Below are 19,531 nucleotides of genomic sequence, written 5' to 3' on the forward strand. Positions count from 1 at the left end.
TTCCACTGTCCTTGAGTGAACAGTTCCTGACAGTGTGCTCCCCAGCCCAAAAGACTAGTATCAGATATTACTACAATCCAGATGGGATTGTATGAAGAGGGAGGCTTGCAGGAATGACAGCTACCTGGAGATAATACCCTTATTTAATAAACATACACACGGTTAATGCTTCAGCAGCAAGAGGAAATGTGGAAAAAAGGATTTGCATTCACAAAAAAGCGGGGAGTAGCTTGCTTGTTACGGCGGTTACTACCCCAAACCAAATAAGCCTGATACTTCACTTGAAATACATATACAGCACAGTTCACTACTTCAACAGCAGGGGGAATGAAGAAAAGTGGATTTATATTCAGACAACTAACAAGGACTAAATTGCACAGGCTGGGTAAACAAATAAGTGTGGGAGTAGCTTGCTTATTGCGGAAGTTACAACCCCTAACCACATAAGCTAGATACTTCACTTAGATGCAGTTCCAGCATTGCTCTCTACATTAATGGTGGGGGTGGAAGGGAAATAGAACCAAAAGGTTACTAAGGGCCAAGAGTAATCATATAAGTATGAGAAAAAAACCAAGTGTGAAAGCTTGCTGGGCAGACTGGATGGGCCATTTGGTCTTCTTCTGCCTTCATTTCTATGTTTCTAGCTTTCATTTCTATGGGATTCACCAAGTCCACCCCTTCTCCCCTGTTCTAAACATCTGCAGTTTAGCTCCACTGCAAACTCAGTATTGTCAACTCTGGCAGAAGATGCCTGGAATAATTTTGCAACTGGAGATTCCATCTGGAAAGCAGGACCCATTGAAGCAGATCCATATGTGCCAATGGCACTAGATCCAAAGCCACTGCCATGGAACCAAGCACCTGGAATTAAGACCTTACCATTGTATTCCTGGCTGAGCCGCACACCTGGAGCTGGCCAGACCACTTCTGAATTCTCTGGTCCATTAGATGAATGCAACTTACCGTATCTTTATATCAAACTGCAGTCCCAGATACTTAGTCATTGAGATGGCCGAAGATTGTTCTTGGGAAAATTGACAATCCACCCCAACACTTGCAACAACTGTATCACCCACTCTCGATATGACTTCACCCGTATTAACCAGTCGCCCAGATAAGGATGAACCAAAACACCCTCCTTGCAAAGAGCTGTGGCCACCACCATCATTACCGTTGAAAAAGTTCTTGAAGCGGTTGCCAGTCCTAAGGGCAGTGCCTGAAAATGAAAATGCTGACACAGCACTGCAAAGTGGAGGAAGCGTGGATGATCTTTCTGAATCAGAATGTGAAGATAAGGTTTCATCAAGCCCAGAGACTTCAAACTCTTTCTGAACTGCCAAATCATAAGGTTTCCATCCTGAAGGGAGCCATTTTTAAGAAGTTGACTCACTTCAGATCCAAAATGATACAAAAGATTCCCTTTCTTTGGAACCACGAAATAAATTGAGTAGCATCCCAACACTTCCTGGCCTTTTGGCACTGGGATTACCACATGCAAGTCAAGAAGCCTCTGTAGAGTACATTTTACAGGCTTCCTTTTCTCAACCGAATGCGAAGGAGAAACCATTAAAAAAAAAAGTCGGAACTAGGCAAGCTACTCCAGAGCATAGCCATTTTTCACAATTTCTAGGACACAACTGGTCCTTTTTGTAATTTGAAGCCAAATCTGATAAAAGGGCAACAAGCACTGGTAGGGTTCCTAAGTACGCAATGCATTGCTTTAGACCAGCCTGTGCCTTGGGCCCTATCATTTCCTCCTTTCTTAGGCCAAAAGGAATGAATCCTACAATAAGTTCTCAACCTCTTCCCTGAAGAGTCAAACCTTGCCTGAACCCCCTCTATTCCCAAAACCTATTGTGAGAGAAAAAACCCCAAGATGGCATTCTTGTTCTATCCTCTGGGAGACTCAGAACTTTTGAGGCCACCATCTTTTCTAGCTCTTCTCCAAACAAGAGCTGACCCTTAAAACAGTAATTTAGTTAAATTATTCTTAGAGACCGAATCTGCCGACCATATCCACATCCAGCAGGAGTCTCCGAGCAACTTATGGACATACTCTCTGGAAGAGAAGCAGACCAAATCATAGCCAGCACCTGTTAAACCACTCCCAGCTTCAATTGCAGAGAATTCTCTCAACTCCTCCTTGGCATGCTGTGCCAGACAATCCCAACCTCAACACTATGCAACAAGCGGAAATCTGAAGTGTTAAGCTCACAGCCTCAAAGACTTGCTTCAGAAAGGACTATTTTCCTGCCTTAAGCATCCTTCAGCTGATACAGTAAAGTGCGCCAGGCGCATTGTTTAATACACAATTGGACGTGCATTATTGACGTGCGTCCACTACCCCTTATACTTTAAGGGGTTTAGCGGGTCAAAAACTCATGTCCAACCCCTCCCCCCCACAAAAAAAAACAAACAACTAATAGCGCTCATCACATGCAAATGCATGTTGATGAGGCTATTAGTTATGTATCCGGGATACTGAAAAAAAAATAAAATGTGCGGCCAGGCAACACATTTCATGCTCGGAAATTAATGCCTACCCAAGGGCAGGCGTTAATTTCTGAGCAGCCTGAAAAAGTGTACCGCTTTTCTGTACACCCTCTGACTTAATATAGCAAATGTTGCTTACCTGTAACAGGTGTTCTCACAGGACAGCAGGATGTTAGTCCTCACATATAGGTGACATTACAGGATGGAGCCCAATCACGGAACAATTTTGTCAAAGTTTCTAGAACTTTGACTGGCACCTACTGGGCATGCCCAGCATGGTACTAAACCTACAGCCAGCAGGGGTCCCTCTTCAGACTTGTTTAAAGCTATAGGAAGTGCCGAAAAATAAAATAAGAAAAGGTAACTAACCCAACACTGCAGAGCGGCGGGCAGGTTTCGTGAGGACTAACATCCTGCTGTCCTGTGAGAACATCTGTTACAGGTAAGCAACATTTGCTTTCTCACAGGACAAGCAGGATGATAGTCCTCACATATGGGTGAATACCGAGCTGAGGATGTCCGAGAAATGCACCAAATGTACCCAAGATGTACAATAGGCACAAGTATTGAGGAGGAATTTGGTAGAGGGCAGCCTGAACCATAACGGGCAGGTGGAAGGGTATTGGTACATCAAGTTGTAAAAACGTTTCGCAAGACAGACTGGCCGAAGATGGAATCTTGTCTACCGGCCTTGTCTAAGCAATAATAGGTTGTAAAGGTATGGAGAGAACTCCAGGTAGCAGCCCTGCAAATGTCACGAAGCGGCACAGAGGGTAGGTGTGCTACTGAAGTCGCCATAGCCCTCACAGAGTGTGCCTTTACATAGTCTTGAAGTGGAATGCCTGCTTGCTGATAGCAAAAGGATATGCAGTCCACTAAGCATGAGGAGAGTCTGCTTACCCACAGGCTGCCCCAGTTTGATAGGATGGAAAGAGACAAACAATTGAGTGCTTTTCCTGTGGGCAGCTGTACAGTCTAGATAGAAGGCTAGAGCCGGTTTGCAGTCAAGGGTATGCAGAGCCTGTTCTCCTGGATTGGAGTGAGGCTTGGGAAAGAAAGTAGGTAGTATAATGGATTGATTAATGTGAAACTCTGATACTACCTTAGATAAGAACTTAAGGTGAGTGCGGAGTACTGCCCGGTCCAGCAGACGTTTAGTGTAAGGCGGATAGATAACTAGGGCCTGTAACTCACTAACTCTGCGAGCAGATGCGATTGCCAAAAGAAAAATTACTTTCCATGTGAGATAGCGAAGATCATAGGATTGGAGAGGCTCGAATGGTGGTTTCATGAGCCGCCTCAAAACCAGAATGAGGTCCCAAGAAAGGGCCGGAAGACGCAGAGGAGGCTTGAGGTGAAGCAAGCCTTTCAGAAAACGTGTTACGAGGGGTTGTACTGAAATAGGAACATCCCCGATACCTTTATGGAAGGCGGCCACCGCACTGACATGCATTCTGATGGAGGAAGTTTTTAGACCTGATTCTGACAAGTGCCAGAGATAGTCTAGAAACTTCGTGGTGGAACAGGAAAAAGTATCAAGGGATTGAAAAGAACACCATGACTTAAACCAGTTCCATTTGTATAGGTAAGACTTTCTCTTGGAAGGCTTCCATGAAGCAATCAGGACACGGGAAACTGGCTCCGAAATGTTAAGTGGCTGAAGAATTAACCTTTCAACATCCAGGCCGTCAGGGACAAAGCTTGAAGATTGGGGTGGCGTAGGCACCCGCCGTTCTGAGTGATCAGAAGCGGGTCCATTCCCAAGGGAATGTGCCTTTGAATGGAGAGATCCTGAAGTATTGGATATCACACTTGGCGAGGCCAGTGAGGTGCTATCAGGATCATGTGTCACTTGTCCTGACGTAACTTCACGAGAGTCTTCGAGAGAAGTGGAGGGAATGCATATAAGGCACCGGTTGCCCATGAGAGGGAGAACGCATCTCTTGGCTGTGAGTGTGAGAGCAAAAGTTCTCTACCTTGCGGTTTTGAGGTGACGCAAAGAGGTCTATGCGAGGATGACCCCAACGTTGGAATATTGCGTCCGCTACAGTGGGGTTGAGGGACCACTCGTGTGGATGAAAAGCGCGACTTAGGTTGTCCGCCAACACATTGTCCTACTCCCGGAAAATAGGTGGCCCTGAGGTACATCGAGTGGGAGAGGGCCTCTGCCCATATCTGCGCAGCTTCCTGACAGTAGGAAGGAGCCCGTCCCTCCCTGCTTTTTGATGTACCACATGGCCACCTGGTTGTCTGTCTGAATCAGGACCTGATTGGAAAGGCGATCCTGAAATACCCTGAGAGCATATCTGATTGCTCAAAGCTCCAGGAAATTGATTTGGTGTTTGGCTTCCTCTGGAGACCAAGTTCTTTGTGTTTGCAAATCGGCCACATGGGTCCCCAGCCGAGGTTGGAAGCATCAGTTGTGAGAATGATTTGAGGGTCTGGAGCCTGGAAGGGTAGGCCCTGGAGGAGATTGATCCAATTTTTCCACCAGGCTAGAGACTGACGGAGTGAGTCGGTGATGTGGACAGTGGTTGATAGAGGTTGGACGGACTGAGTCCATTGTGACCTTAGAGGTCACAATGGACCTTGGCATGACTCATGGCCAAGCGGGCCATTGGGATAACCTGTACTGAGGACGCCATGTGTCCCAGTAGGATGAGGAAGTGGCGTGCAGTCGTGCGTTGCTGAGACTGTAGCTGGTGTGCGAGAGAGATGAGAGTGAGAGCTCGCTGTCGAGGCAGAAATGCTTTTGCCTGCAAGGTGTCCAAGTCTGCCCCTATGAATAATAAAGTTTGAGATGGGACTAAGCAGGATTTTGTGTAGTTGACGAGAAATCCTAACGAAATCAGATTGTGTAAAGTAAGATGTAGGGACGACAGAGCAGCTTGCTGAGTGGGAGCCCTGATCAACCAATCGTCTAGATAGGGGTAGACGTGAACACCTTGAGTCCTGAGAAAGGCTGCTGCTACTACTACGAGGCACTTGGTGAAGACTCGTGGTGCAGATTCCAGGCCGAATGGGAGCACTCTGTATTGATGGCGCTTGGGGCCTACTAGAAATCTCAGGACCCTGCGATGAGATGGATTTATCGCAATGTGCGTGTACGCATCTTGGAGATAGAGAGAGCAGAGCCAGTCTCCTCTTTGCAGAAGAGGAAGGAGGGAATCCAAGGTTACCATCTTGAGCTTTTTTCGTTGGAGGTATTTGTTGAGGGCACGTAGGTCCAGAATTGGACGAACGCCTCCCGATTTTTTGGGGATTAGGAAGTACCGGGAATAGAATCCTAGGCCTTGTTGAGAGTAAGGTACTGGTTCCCCACACCGGTAGAGGTGGCGAGTCCAGCGGAATGGAGAGAAAGTTCAGGTGATAACCTTGAGGGATTATGGTAAGGACCCACTGGTCTGAGGTGATTGTGTGCTACCTGTTGTTGAAATGGCACAATCGACCTCCCACTGTTTGAGGCAGTGGAAACTGGCTGCTGCTCTCTATGCAGGAGTCAAAAACCGAAAGCAGGGCCTGGCTGAGGAGCTGCTTGCAGCTTTTGTTTACAAGGTTGACGAGACTGGGCCTTTTGGAAAGGTCTCGTGGAATGAGTCCTAGACAGTGGTGGATAGGACTTCTTTGGACGGAAGAATGACTTTTTAGTATCCTTCATGAAAGGCTGTTTGGAGGAATACTCAGAGGGCTTCAGAGAGAGCTGGTGTAGGGTCTCATGATGGTCCTTGAGTTCCGCCACATCCACTCAATCTGTTCCCCAAACAGATTGTCTCCTATGCAGGGCAGATCAGATAATCTGTCTTGTACTTCAGGATGCAAGCCGAAGACTTAAGCCAGGCCCATCTTCTTGCTGAAATAGCAGTTGCAGATACCCTGGAAGCGGTGTCAAAGATATCATAAGATGATCTTATTTCATGCTTCCCTGCCTACAGCTTAAAACAGACTGGGAGGAAGTAGGAAGTGCGACAACCTGGAGGCAGACAGGAAGAAGCCTTTGAGTCCTAGAGCAAAGAGCCAAGACAGCCATGAATCCTAACAGGAGAGACTTACCAGGGAAGGTCCTAGAACTGACATGAAAGGCTGTTGGCTAAAGTAAACTAGTAACTGGAATTGCTTGCTTGCTGTAAATCTCTTATGTTCATGAGAGGAAGGGATGTCATGCACTGAGGTACACAGAGAAAACAAATGTACAATAAACCTGTGTTAAGGTGAAATCTGTGAGGAGTCTTTGTAAAAGAAGCAACCTAATACTAGTAAGCAAGATTCCCATAGATGGGTTTGTTCCAAACCTAAAACTTTGAATTCAGGCCATAAAGTTATATTTTGGTTTCATCTGGCCACAAAATGTTTTGCCAAATGGCTACAGTATCCAGAATTTTTCTTTGCATATTTCAAACAGAAGTAACAACTTCCTTCTTGCCAGCCTACCAAAGAGGCAAGACCTGTGGAGTTCTTGGAACATTGTCATCACATGAAAATTTGACCAGTCTTGGTCATGGAAGGCTGTAGCTTTTTCAAAGTTGCCACTGGCTTGTTTCCCCCCCACATAAGTCTCCTCTTGCATATACTCATCCAGCTTGGAGGGACAGCCTGATCTAGGCAGCATCTTGGCAATGATGTACTTGGCAAATCTTCTGTGGCCATCTTCAGGATCTGTGCCTTTTCCCAACTTTGCCCTGGCGCCCATGGTTAGGTCTTTGTTTTTAAATGCACTACCCAGACAGAAACAAGGACTGCCAAAAATGTATGAAACAAGTGAAAAAGGTGCAAGATGGATGACCATCAGCCATTTGAAAAAGGATGGTGCCAGTGGACCGCTGATGCAGATCTATTTTGAAACTGTTCACTGTAAGAAATAAGTACCCCCCCCCCCGCTTATTTCCTTTTTTGTTATCTGTAAACCGATGTGATATCTTTGATCTAATGTCGGTATATAAAAATGTATAAATAAATAAATAAATATTGGATTGTGAAATGATTTCAAAAGCATGGTTTAAATTTAAAACTGAACTGTTTTAGCCCTGAACCTCAATAAGAGTTAGTGGTTGGTTCAGGTTTATGATTGTCCTTCCACTATTACATAGTAAGTAGAATCTAGATGGGGTTTGGTTTTTTGTTTTTTTTTTTGGGGGGGGGGGGGGGGTTTGGAAGTGTTCACATACAGATGCTTGGGGAAGAGATGTGTTTGCATAGATTTGTGGGGTCTTTTCCCCGAGAGGGCTTTTTTTTGCGCAATAATATTGAAACCACTAAGATATCAGCTAATACAAGGCTCTCCCCCCTTTAAAAAAAAAAATATAAGCAAAAGAAGAAATTTTATGAGCCAAGTACATTAATTTAGATTATTGGATCTCTTAACTAGATAAGCTTCATTTTTTAAAAATTCCTCATTTACACACCACATGGAATCTGGCTGACTACTAGTAATGCTTTGGCTAGCCCTGGGGCACCTATTATGCCTCTCTTCTTTTCATAAAACAGCACTACTACATACAACGGATTTAAGAAATGCCATTTAATGCCTTTCATATTTACACGTAAGAGATAGCTGCGCGTTGCAAAGTGCTCAGGATACAGGTGACATGACAGACATTACATGAGCTAAATGTGGTTTTCCCTTTTAAGATAAAGATGTATTCGTTCTGAATGTGGCTCTCACAAACTGATATAGTACTGTGAAATAACTTGCTTAAAAGTGGCAATTTACCTCTGGATGAAAGAAGATCTCTGGTCCAAGGAACCGCTCATAGCCAACATCAATGCTGAATTCCTTTTTTGAGATGGCATTGACTCCAGTGTACTGCCTAATCCACTTAGTACCATCTGTGTCATATTTGCTAAATTCTTTCACTAAATCAGGGCAGACGTAACTGAAGCGCTCCTGAAAAATTAAGTCCCATTTTCAGTTTGTAAGTTTAACAGAACACACTGCAGTCTTAGAACAGTTTTTATCAACTCTTTCCCCCACTGCAAGACTTTTAGAGCTTTTCAACACCAGTTTAATTCTAGATATGACACACAAAAATCAACTGACAAAACAGCAAAGTACGGTGTAAAGCTACCTATTTGTTCATAAAATAGGATCTTAGTCAAAATAGGAAAATTAGTTCTTACCTGTTAATTTTCGTTCCTGTAGTACCATGGATCAGTCCAGACAGTGGGTTGAGCCTCCTTTCCAGCAGGTGGAGACAGACTAAAACTTGAAGGATGCCCTAAATCAGGACAGAGCCTATCCTCTACCCCTTCAGTATAACGTATGTCAAAGCATAAAACAACAAAACCCAAGAATAGGATCAAGCAAGTAACTGTAAAGCTCAATGGAGCAAATATAGAATAATGTAGAAAAACATGGTATACCTATACGGTCTTGCATCAACTTGGTATAAGAAAACGACCAAGGCTTCCGGTGTAATTGCTCAGTAATCTTGCACAAAGAAATATATGAAAATCTGCAGACCTGCAAGAAAACAAGCTTCAAGAGGACAGAAGACAGACAGGGAAGGGCGTCTGGACTGATCCGTGGTACTACAGGAACGAAAATTAACAGGTAAGAACTAATTTTCCTTTCCTGTACGTACCTGGATCAGTCCAGACAGTGGGATTACCAAAGCTTCCCTAAACTGGGTGGGACAGAGACAATCCCGCTCGAAGCACTTGCCGCCCAAAGGAACCGAACACCGGAGCGTGTACATCCAGACGGTAGTGCCGAGCAAAAGTGTGCAGAGACGTCCAAGTGGCAGCCCTGCAAATCTCCTGTGGAGAGACAAACTGACTCTCCGCCCACGAAGTAGCCTGAGAACGCAAGGAATGGGCTTTCAGACCCTCAGGAAGCGGACGACCTTGACAAAGGTATGCGGAGGAAATGGCTTCTTTCAACCAACGTGCAATTGTGGTCTTAGAAGCCTGCTGACCCCTGTTGGGACCACTCCAAAGGACGAAGAGATGGTCCGATACGCGGAAGTCATTAGTGACCTGGAGATAACGAAACAAGATTCGTTTGACATCCAGCCGACGGAGGTCGCCACCAGCCGTACCCGCGACCTCCTCCGGCGAGAACGCAGGGAGTTCTACCGACTGGTTGACGTGAAAAGCGGAGACAACCTTAGGTAAGAAGGAAGGAACCGTCCTGAGAGAGACCCTGGAATCCGAAAAACACAAGAAGGGCTCCCGACAGGACAGCGCCTGAAGCTCGGAAATACGGCGAGCAGAGGAAAGAGACCAGAAAGACAGTCTTTAGAGTAAGATCCTTGAGCGTAGCGTGGCGAAGAGGCTCGAAGGGAGCCGCACAGAGAGCACGAAGGACTAGGTTGAGACTCCATGACGGACATGTGGCCCTGAGAGGGGGGGGCGGAGGTGTCTAACGCCCCGCAGGAAACAAATCATGTCAGGGTGAGCTGCTAAGGCATGACCGTCCACCCGACCCAGGAGAGAGCCGAGCGCAGAGACTTGAATGCTTAGAGAACTGAAGGAGAGGCCCTTAGAGAGACCCTTCTGAAGAAAAGAAAGAATCAAAGGAATCGAGGCGGAGCGCGCAGGGACATCCGCCTCCGTACATGCGGACTCAAAAACTTTCCAGATGCGCACATAGGCCAGAGAAGTCGACTGCTTCCGGGCTTGCAGCAGGGTGGAGATGACCTCCTCCCTATAACCTCTGCGCCTCAGGCGACGCCGTTCAAAAGCCAGGCCGCAAGACAGAAGCGATCAGCCTGGTCGAAATATACAGGCCCCTGCCGGAGGAGACGAGGGAGATGACAGAGGCGCAGGGGCCTGTCCACCGCTAGATTGATGAGATCCGCGAACCACGGCCTTCGCGGCCACTCGGGAGCGACGAGAATCACCGGTTCCTGGTGGAGCTCGATTCTCCTGAGAACTTTCTCCACCAGTGGCCACGGGGGAAACACGTACAGAAGGACGTCCGCTGGCCAAGGTAGAGCCAGAGCATCCACGCCCTCTGCGCCGTGCTCCCTCCAGCAGCTGAAGAACCGATTGGCCTTGTCATTGCGCAGAGTCGCCATGAGGTCGAGGTGAGGAGGACCCCACCTGTCCACTATCAGAGCCATGGCCGCGTCCGAGAGCTCCCACTCTCCCGGATCGAGCAACTGCCGGCTGAGGAAGTCGGCTTGAACATTGTCTCTTCCGGCGATGTGAGAGGCCGCAAGGCACTGTAGGTGATGCTCCGCCCAAGCGAGGAGACAGCTGGCTTCTAAGGCTACCAGGGGACTGCGAGTGCCCCCTTGGCGATTGATGTAGGCGACTGTGGTGGAGTTATCGGACAGGACTCGTACCGCCTTGCCGCGGATCAGGGGAAGGAACTCCTGAAAAGCCAGGCGGACCGCCAAAGTTTCCAGTCGATTGATGTGCCAGCGCGACTGAGTCTGCGACCATGTTCCCTGGGTGGACTGAGAAAGGCAGACCGCACCCCAGCCCAACAGGCTGGCGTCCGTGGTCACTAACGTCCACTGTGGAGCTTGAAGAGGCATCCCTTGCAGAAGATGAAGAAGAGACAGCCACGACTGTAATTCTTCGGCAGTAGAATCCAAGAACGGAAGGATTACGTGGAACTGCTCCGACACTGGCTGCCAACGGGACAGCAAAGCTTTCTGTAACGGACGCATATGAGCAAAAGCCAAGGGGACAAGGTCAATGGTAGAAGCCATGGATCCCAGGACTTGGAGATAATCCCAGGCTGTCGGGGAAGGTAGGGCAATCAAAGTCTGGACCTGATCGATGAGCTTGAGGGCTCGCGCCCGAGGTATGAAAACCTTGCCTACTCGGGTGTCGAAGTGGGCTCCCAGAAATTCCAACTCCTGGGAGGGCTGAAGCTTGCTCTTGGAAAAGTTCACTATCCACCCGAGAGAGGCAAGGAGCTCCAAGACTCGATCCACCACCCGCCGGCAAGAGGTCTCCGACTTGGCCCTGATGAGCCAATCATCCAGATAGGGATGGATGAGAATCCCCTCCCGGCGCAAGGCCGCCGCTACTACTACCATGACCTTCGTGAAGGTGTGAGGAGCGGTCGCGAGGCCGAAGGGGAGAGCTCGAAACTGGAAGTCCTGGTTGAGAATGTGGAATCGGAGATACTTCTGATAGTCGCAGTGAATGGGAATATGAAAATAAGCTTCTGCGAGATCGAGGGAAGCAAGGAACTCTCCGGGGTGGACCGCCGCAATGACCGCCTGCAGGGTTTCCATGCGGAAGTGGGGAACTTGAGAGCCCGATTGACCCTCTTGAGGTCCAAGATTGGGTGGAAGGACCCGTCCTTTTTGGGCACGGTGAAGTAAATAGAATACTGGCCGGCGCCAATTTCCCTTTCCGGGACTGGGACCACCACTCCCATATCCAGAAGCTTGGAGAGAGTCTGGACCCACTGCGTCCCCTCTTGGCCCGGCCGCAAGGCAAGAAAAGAAAGAGAACTGGAAGTTCCCTGACGAGGTCGAAAGCATACCCGTCTCTGATAATGTCGAGGACCCACTGATCCGACGTGATCTTGACCCATTCCTCGAAGAACAGGGAGAGGCGTCCGCCGAGGTAAGGAACCGAGGAATGGGTCGGCTGAACTTCATTGCGTGGCAGGTTTAGCGGTGGCACGCACGGGCTGGCCCTCGCGAAAGGGCCGTCTGCCACGAAAGGACTGCGACCAGGACTGCGTACAAGACGACCCCCTCGCAGAACCGCCCCGCCCCCGAGGAGCGAAGAGACGCTGGCCCCTGAAGCGAGAGCGAGAGGCCGCGAAGGATCGGGAAGACTTAGGGCGGTCCTCTGGGAGCTTATGGACCTTGTTGTCAGCCAAGGAGTCCATAAGCTTCTCGAGATCCTCGCCAAAGAGCATCTTACCTTTGAAGGGCAGCGTGCCCAGCCGGGTCTTCGAGGACTGATCAGCCGACCAGTGGCGTAGCCAAAGGAGCCTCCGGGCCGCCACTGCCGAAACCATCGCCTTCACCTCGACACGGACCAGATCGTAGAGGGCGTCCGATACGTAAGTGGTTACTGCCTCCAGACATTCGGCTTGTTCTGCCTCACCTGGCGAAAGCTCCCAGGCGCAGAGTAACTGTTGGACCCACTGGAGGCCCGCTTACATCATGAGACTGCTACAGCAAGACGCCCGGACCCAGAGGGCCAGAACGTCGAAGATGCGCTTCAGGTGAGCCTCCAGCTTACGATCTTGTGAATCCTTCAAGGCCGTGGAACCTTCCACCGGAATCGTGGTGTGCTTGGCCACTGCAGAAACATAAGAATCCACCGATGGATATCGCAACAGCTCCAAGCCCTCCTCCGGGAGGGGATAGAGCTTATCCATCGCACGCCCCACCTGAAGCGCACCCTCAGGAGCCTCCCATTCCCGCAGGATAAGGAGCTTAAGCATGGGATGGAAGGGAAAGGCCAAAGCTGGAGCCCGGAGCCCTCCCAGAACCGGGTTCATATACTTAGGGAGCGAGGCCATGAGATTATCCACTGAGGGACTCTCCAGACCCAGCTCCTGCAAAACAAAAAGGGAGGAGGGGCTCTAATTCCTCCTTACGAAAAAGACGGAGGGCTCTAAGGGGGGGGGGGGACGACAATCTGCCGAATCCGAGGAAGCAGCGGGGTCCTGAGGACACGGGAGACACCGGGGGGGGGGGGGTACCCCCGGGACCACCCGCACCCGAACTGGTCCCTGGGGCTCCACGGCCGGTCCAGTGGTCAACGGCGCTGAACAAGGGATTTTTGGTGGGGGGGGGGCTTTCGTCCAGCTCATGCAGGCTAGCTAGATAAGATTTGTGCATGAGGAGGACAAAATCCGCTGAAAAAGTGACCCTGGATTTAGCGGGGGGGGGGGGGGGGGGGGGGGGGAGGGAAGGTCAGAACCCCCCTCCTGGGCACCCACGGGGGCCAAACCGGGGGTTTAATCAAAAAAATCTGGCCCCCCAGCCCCAGGGAGCACTGAAATCGGCCCCGATGAAAAATCCAAGATGGCGGCCGTTCCCGGGTTCTGCCGAGGAGGGACCTTCCCCGCGCGGCAGGCAAGCAGTGCAGAGGCCCTGCCACGAAAAACGCGAAGAGGGCAGCCCACAAGAAAGTCAGGCTGCCAGCCAGGACATAGCTAAGCCTTGGCTGAAGAAAAAAAAGCTGAAAAAAAAGCTTGATTGACAGACTGCACAGCAGGAGAGAGCAGGTGGGAATCCTGCTGCCTTCTGCTTCTCTGGCTGCCGGTTCTAGCCCTACTCTGACCAGAAAAAAATAAAAAAGCTGGTCAACTGCTGCAAATAAGTTTGAGGTAGGTGAGTACCTGCCACTTATTGAAAGTTTGAAACTTAAACTCCCTTTTTTTTTTTTTTTTTTTACTGAGCGCAGCAGCGTGTTAAAAAACCCTCTCGGCAGCCAGAGGGGGAACGAGGCCCGGAGAGCGTCGGTCCCCACACCTGGAAGCGTCCACGGACTCAGGACTATGCAGGGAACCCCCTCTTGCAAAAGGGGCAAAGGCCCCCTGAGCCAGGCACGAGCTGGGAGATGGACGTCTCCCACACAAAAACAGTAAAAGCACTAAAAGAAGGCAAATTTTCCTTAATAGATTTTTCCTTTGTTTCTAAAACAAGCGGGAATCAAAAGAACTACTTGCTTGAGCCGAAAAAGAAAGAAGAAGAGGCTGACTAGCCTACAGCAGAGAACCGAAGGGGAGATGCTGCACCTGCTGGAGACAGACGAATACTGAAGAGGTAGAGGATAGGCTCTGTCCTGATATAGGGCATCCTTCAAGTTTTAGTCTGTCTCCACCTGCTGGAAAGGAGGCTCAACCCACTGTCTGGACTGATCCGGGTACGTACAGGAACCTGTAATTTGCTGCTGAGTCACAGTGCAGTAAAACGTACTACAGGTCAATGGAACATGCACTAATGTATTCTGCCAAATGCAGAACAATGTGTTAGTGGCAGCGAGAGACTGGCAAGCAAGAAGTCTGAGCGCTAGTGGCTGGGGTTGCAAGCTTCGTGAAAGCAACATTACTTGTTTTAATAGAGACAAATAAAAGAACTGGATAAATCTTGGTAGCTACTAACTGCAGCCTAACTTCCAAAGGGAGTCTTAGATTTGATAGGTATCAGAGCAGCCAGAAATTAACATCTCTGGCATCTCTGCCCTGGCTCTCCATGTGGGAGGCTGGGGAAGGTTGCAACCAGACTGCTACTCTGGGGGGTGGGGATATCAGCATGGTGATCTAGGGACATACATGTACAGTCATAGCATATGGGGGCTAATATGTTTATAAGGGGAGTCCCCTCCCCAAATGGTTTTTAATAATTGGCCCAATCATGTTCTTGTGACTGATATGCATCTCTGTTTTGCTAAGAAAAAAATTGCCATCTGATGAATTTAATTAGGCAGTGGGAGTTTTAAAAAGCAAACAAACTATTATCTAAATTTATACATTTTATTCAGTATTTCATTTCCCCCAGTTAAAATAACAAAAAAATCTGCACAGATTCTTTTGAACAGTTACCATAACAGTAACAATATTCTTTCCTAACAATAAGAGCTGCTGTGATTCAAGAACCTGACCTACTAGCTTAGTTTACAAAAAGAAAATCTTCTGCATGGAAGGGAGAAGGATACCAGTCATCTCTACAGGCCTATTTTCCCCATTTTAAATTGTACATGCATGAGTTGTGGAGAGTTTGCTAACAATATTCAAAAAACAAAATGCAATCCTTAATATATAATTATAGTAGTGCTTTCCTGTCCTAAAATCTATTTAAAAGGCTAAAATCAATGATGTGCCACACTGCAAAGGATTCGTGTAAAGAAAAGAACAAAGATTATTTTATGTAAACGCAGTAAAATTAATCTACTGCAATGCTAAAGTACTCAAGAAATGATAAATGCACAATGCCCTGGCGTGAAGTAGGCGTCTAAACAATATGCTTTTGTGGATCAGTGGGACTTTGATGTCAACACTGCAAGCTCTGGGCACACAAGTCCCCAGTAACACCCAGTGTGAGTCAGAAGTTGCTTAAGAACTATGCCTTTGATTTTATAGTTACGGCATTGATGGAAATGCACAAAGCAATTCTTCACAGAAGCACGATGCAAATTAAAAGCTTTGTTCATAAACAGACAAGCCCACACATTTCTACCAATTCAAGGGAATGAGCTGAACAAAAACAGGCCAGATTCATTTCAATCATTAAAAATACAGCTCCATGGAATGCAAGGTTATTTTTGAGCACAGGTAGAAAAAAATGTCTCTCTATATCAGTACCAACTTTCTGATCATGATGATCCAGCTACACTACTTTCATGACTTTTTTTTTTGCAGTCATTCACACAAATACAGACATGACAAACATTTCACCAAGTGTTACCATTATGAAAAATAAATCATCATAATTGCCTTTATTTGCTATTGCAGTTATTGGATTTTAGCACTAAATTGACAAAATTATGAACACTACCCTTACCCTCAATCACTGTTTAAAGGGAAAAAAAAAAAAAAGAGAGAGGGGCCAGGGAGAGAGGCATTTATTTATTTATGGACCTTTTTTATACCGGTATTAGTGTGGACATCATACCGGTTTACATAAAACAAAAGGTTTGAGAAAATACATAATAACAGGGGCTGCATAACGGGAGGGGATCAAACCAAGAAAGCGAGGAAATACAGCGCAAATGCAACGTGATGAGTAAATAACTTACAGGTCGATACAGTAAAGTGCGGCCACGTTACCCCACTCCTAACCCGCTAAATACTCACTTTTCGGCCGCATTAGCCCTTCCCGCGATACAGTATCCCCCTTTAACCCATTCTTAACTCACCGGGTAACCCCTTCCGCACGCGGCATGTATATTACATGCAAACGATTGATTAGCTATGCCCTCCCCATACAGTAACGCGCGCCCCGACTATCACTTTTTTACCCTGCCGATTTGCCGCGCATTCAACCTGTTAGTTTACCGCCTACCCCTACCCCTGCGTTAGAGGCAGGAGTAAGGGTAGGCGGCAAACTTCCCCCCAGCCCCCGCTCACCTGCCCTGGCCGCGTCCATGGGTGCCGGTCTCCGGGGTAGCCCCAGTCCTCTCCCTCCTCCCGAAGCAAAAAAAAGCGAAAAAAAAAATCCAATGCGGCCCCACTTCAGCAGCTCCCCTTCGGCGGAGACGGCAGTGTAAAGCGAGACGGACCACGGCGGACCTTCGGCGGAAAAGGCACTGTAAAGCGAGACAGACCGCGGCGCAAGGAGAGGAGGAGAGAAGACGCAACTTACTCCAGCCAGCCCTCCTCAGGACAGCGGCTCCTCTGCCTCCCAACTGCCGACGAAGATGGACGCCCGAATGGGTAGGCCCCTCGTGCAATTTGACCTCAAGGCGTGACGTCACGACGTTTGGCGTCACGGCATGCGACGTCACGCCTTGAGGTCAAATTGCACGAGGGGCCTACCCGTTCGGGCGTCCATCTTCGCCGGCAGCTGGGAGGCAGAGGAGCCGCTGTCCGGAGGAGGGCTGGCTGGAGTAAGTTGCGTCTTCTCTCCTCCTCTCCTTGCGCCGCGGTCCGTCTCGTTTTACACTGCCATCTCCGCCGATGGGGGGATGAAGGGGGGGCTGCCGAAGGGGGGCTGCAAGAAGATGAGGGGCCGCAGTTCGTCTCGCCGATGCTTTACATTGCCAGTTCTCTCTCTCCTCCTCCCGAAGCAAGGCTGCTTTACGCGCCTTGATTCAGGAGGAGGGGAGATAGAACTGGCAATCCCGAGCGTAGGAGAACCGTCCACTTCCTGGTACCTGTCATTTCAGATGTAATTTGAAATGACAGATACCAGTGTGGCCATGAAGCGTTAGGCCCGCGCACCCAGGATACTGTATAGGCGCTCTATACAGTAAAATGGGTTGCGCGGGCCTAACACTTCAGGGACGCTTCCTAGACGCAGCTTGCATTTGCAAGCTATTTGTATACGGGATCGAGCGGTAGGCGAGCTGCACTGTGCGTGCGGCAACCGCAGGTGCGCCCGGCACTGCCGCACTGTTTCTACCGCGGCCTTAGAGTATCGACCTTTTAGTTAAGAAAAGGGGTGACAAAAGTCAAAGTAAAAAACTGTGTCAAGAATATACAGGTCAATAATACAAAGTATACAGATCATATTTACAAAATCAAAGTAGAGTCATGGCTGTAGGTAGAGCAAGGTAACGCAAGGGGGAGGCAAGGGTGGGAGGTGGGGAGGGAGGTGAGGAGGGTAGGGAGGACGGGATTGAAAGGTTAGTGGGGAAGAGGGAAGGTTAGTCTGGGTAGGCTTGTCTAAATAACCATGTTTTAAGTTTCTTTTTGAAATTGCTGTGGTAAAAGGATCTATGGTTAGTGGATCTCTCTAATCAACTGGCACCAGTCAAAAAAGCTGTTTCAGTGAATTTTTTTTCCACTTTTGTTTAAAGCTTGTGCTTAAGATTTTATGTACAATTACTAAGTGTATTCTGTTACTGCCTGTAAGATATGTATTTCATGGAAAGGTTTTCATGTTACCTTCACTGCCTTCGCAGTTTCCAGTGACTGCTCTGGAGGAATTCCCACTTCTCGGTCCCTCAGCAGTTGTTGAATGAAGTAAGTTATATCTCGACCAGCAATTGGAATGTGTTTGATACAGCTGCCAATCACATAACCCTCTGCCTGGAAGCCAAACAAGAAGAGGAGAGATCTCAGACAAAATTCTTTCAGACAGTGGCAGAAAGGAAAATACCTGGCCCAATATCTAAAAGTGGTATATTACTGTATTTTTCGCTCCATAAGACGCACTTAGGATTCAGAGGGGGGAAATTAAAAAAAAAAAAAAAAAAGTGCTAAACCGGCTCTGTTCTATTTCGGACCACTCCCCAGATCAGAAAACTTATTCTCTTTCTGGGAAAAAAACAAAACAAAACATCCCAACTAAGTTTAATTAACTACAACCCCCCCCCAAAGACCTGCCAAATGTCCCTGGTGGTCCAGCGGGGGTCCGGAAGCGATCTCCTGCACTTGGGCCTTCGGCTGCCAGTAATCAAAATGGCGCCAATGGCGCTTTGCCCTTACTATGTCACAGGGGCTACCGGTGCCATTGGTCAGCCCTTGTGACATACTAAGGGCAAAGGGCCGTCTGCGCCATTTTGATTACTGGCAGCTGAAGGGATTACTGGTCACCAGGGGCTTTTGGCAGGTCAGGAGGGTGGGGGTTGTAGTTAGGTTTTTTTTTCTTTTTTAATATTCGCTCCATAAGACACAAACATTTTCCCCCCATTTGGGGGGGAAAAAAGTGCATCTTATGGAGCAAAAAATACGGTAATTTACTCTTATTCTTCCTTATCTGCAAATCAAAGTATGGTACATGATTAGCTTTGGGCAGTCTTAAAAATATAGATGTCTATAGAGTAAAGTTGATAACTTTTAGCAGAGCAGTCAGTTGTCAAATTTTTTCCTGTTAAGCTTCAGCTTGTCTATACAAGTTTAAAAAAAACCCTAACATTTTCAACGTAAAAATAAATTACTTTTGGAACAGTGCACTGCTCAGAATAATTCAGTTCTTTGGAACTAGTATACCATGGTAAAGATCATTATCAAATATTTCTATATATTGTGCAGCCTACACAATAAAATCCTAATTAGTTCCCCATATGTTTAAACAAAAGTTCCCTATACTACCAAAACTATCTTATCCTGGCTATCATCTGACCCCTGCTTCATCCACCCAGAGAACCCAACAAGAGCCTGTTACTTCATCTTAATTTTGTAATATATTTTTTTTTAAATCAAACTAATTCATTTAAAGTTGCACTTATCCACAGAAAAGCAAGTTTGCTTACTATAAGCAGTGTTCTCCATAGACAACAGGATGAATTAGCCATGACATGTGAATGACATCTGACAGTACCAAAAGGACACTTCTCTCTAAGCTCAGAGCCTTTGCTCTAATGAGCATGTGAGGGAATTTGCTCATGGAGCATGTATCAAGAGGTTCCTCAGTCGATATTAGAGCTAGATCTAGCTAAGTAGTCAACTCTTCAGGGAGGCAGGTGAGTAGCATAGCTAACATCCTTTTTGTCTACAGAGAAGATC

At 47.8% G+C, this 19,531-nt stretch overlaps 1 protein-coding gene across 1 annotated transcript in view; it reads right to left on the minus strand.

Annotated features, from left to right (window-relative positions):
* ACTR3 (actin related protein 3) overlaps nucleotides 1–19,531 on the minus strand; it is a 140,274-nt gene that overhangs the window by 20,591 nt on the left and 100,152 nt on the right. Inside the window, exons 7-8 of the mRNA XM_029605349.1 lie at nucleotides 17,969–18,112; nucleotides 8,201–8,374 (exon numbers count right to left, since the gene is read on the minus strand). Of these exons, the coding sequence (XP_029461209.1) occupies nucleotides 8,201–8,374; nucleotides 17,969–18,112 (318 nt within the window). The remainder of the gene's footprint in view (nucleotides 1–8,200; nucleotides 8,375–17,968; nucleotides 18,113–19,531) is intronic.

The sequence above is a fragment of the Rhinatrema bivittatum genome, chromosome 6 (genome assembly GCF_901001135.1).
Source record: "Rhinatrema bivittatum chromosome 6, aRhiBiv1.1, whole genome shotgun sequence".
In the NCBI taxonomy this organism is placed as follows: domain Eukaryota; kingdom Metazoa; phylum Chordata; class Amphibia; order Gymnophiona; family Rhinatrematidae; genus Rhinatrema; species Rhinatrema bivittatum.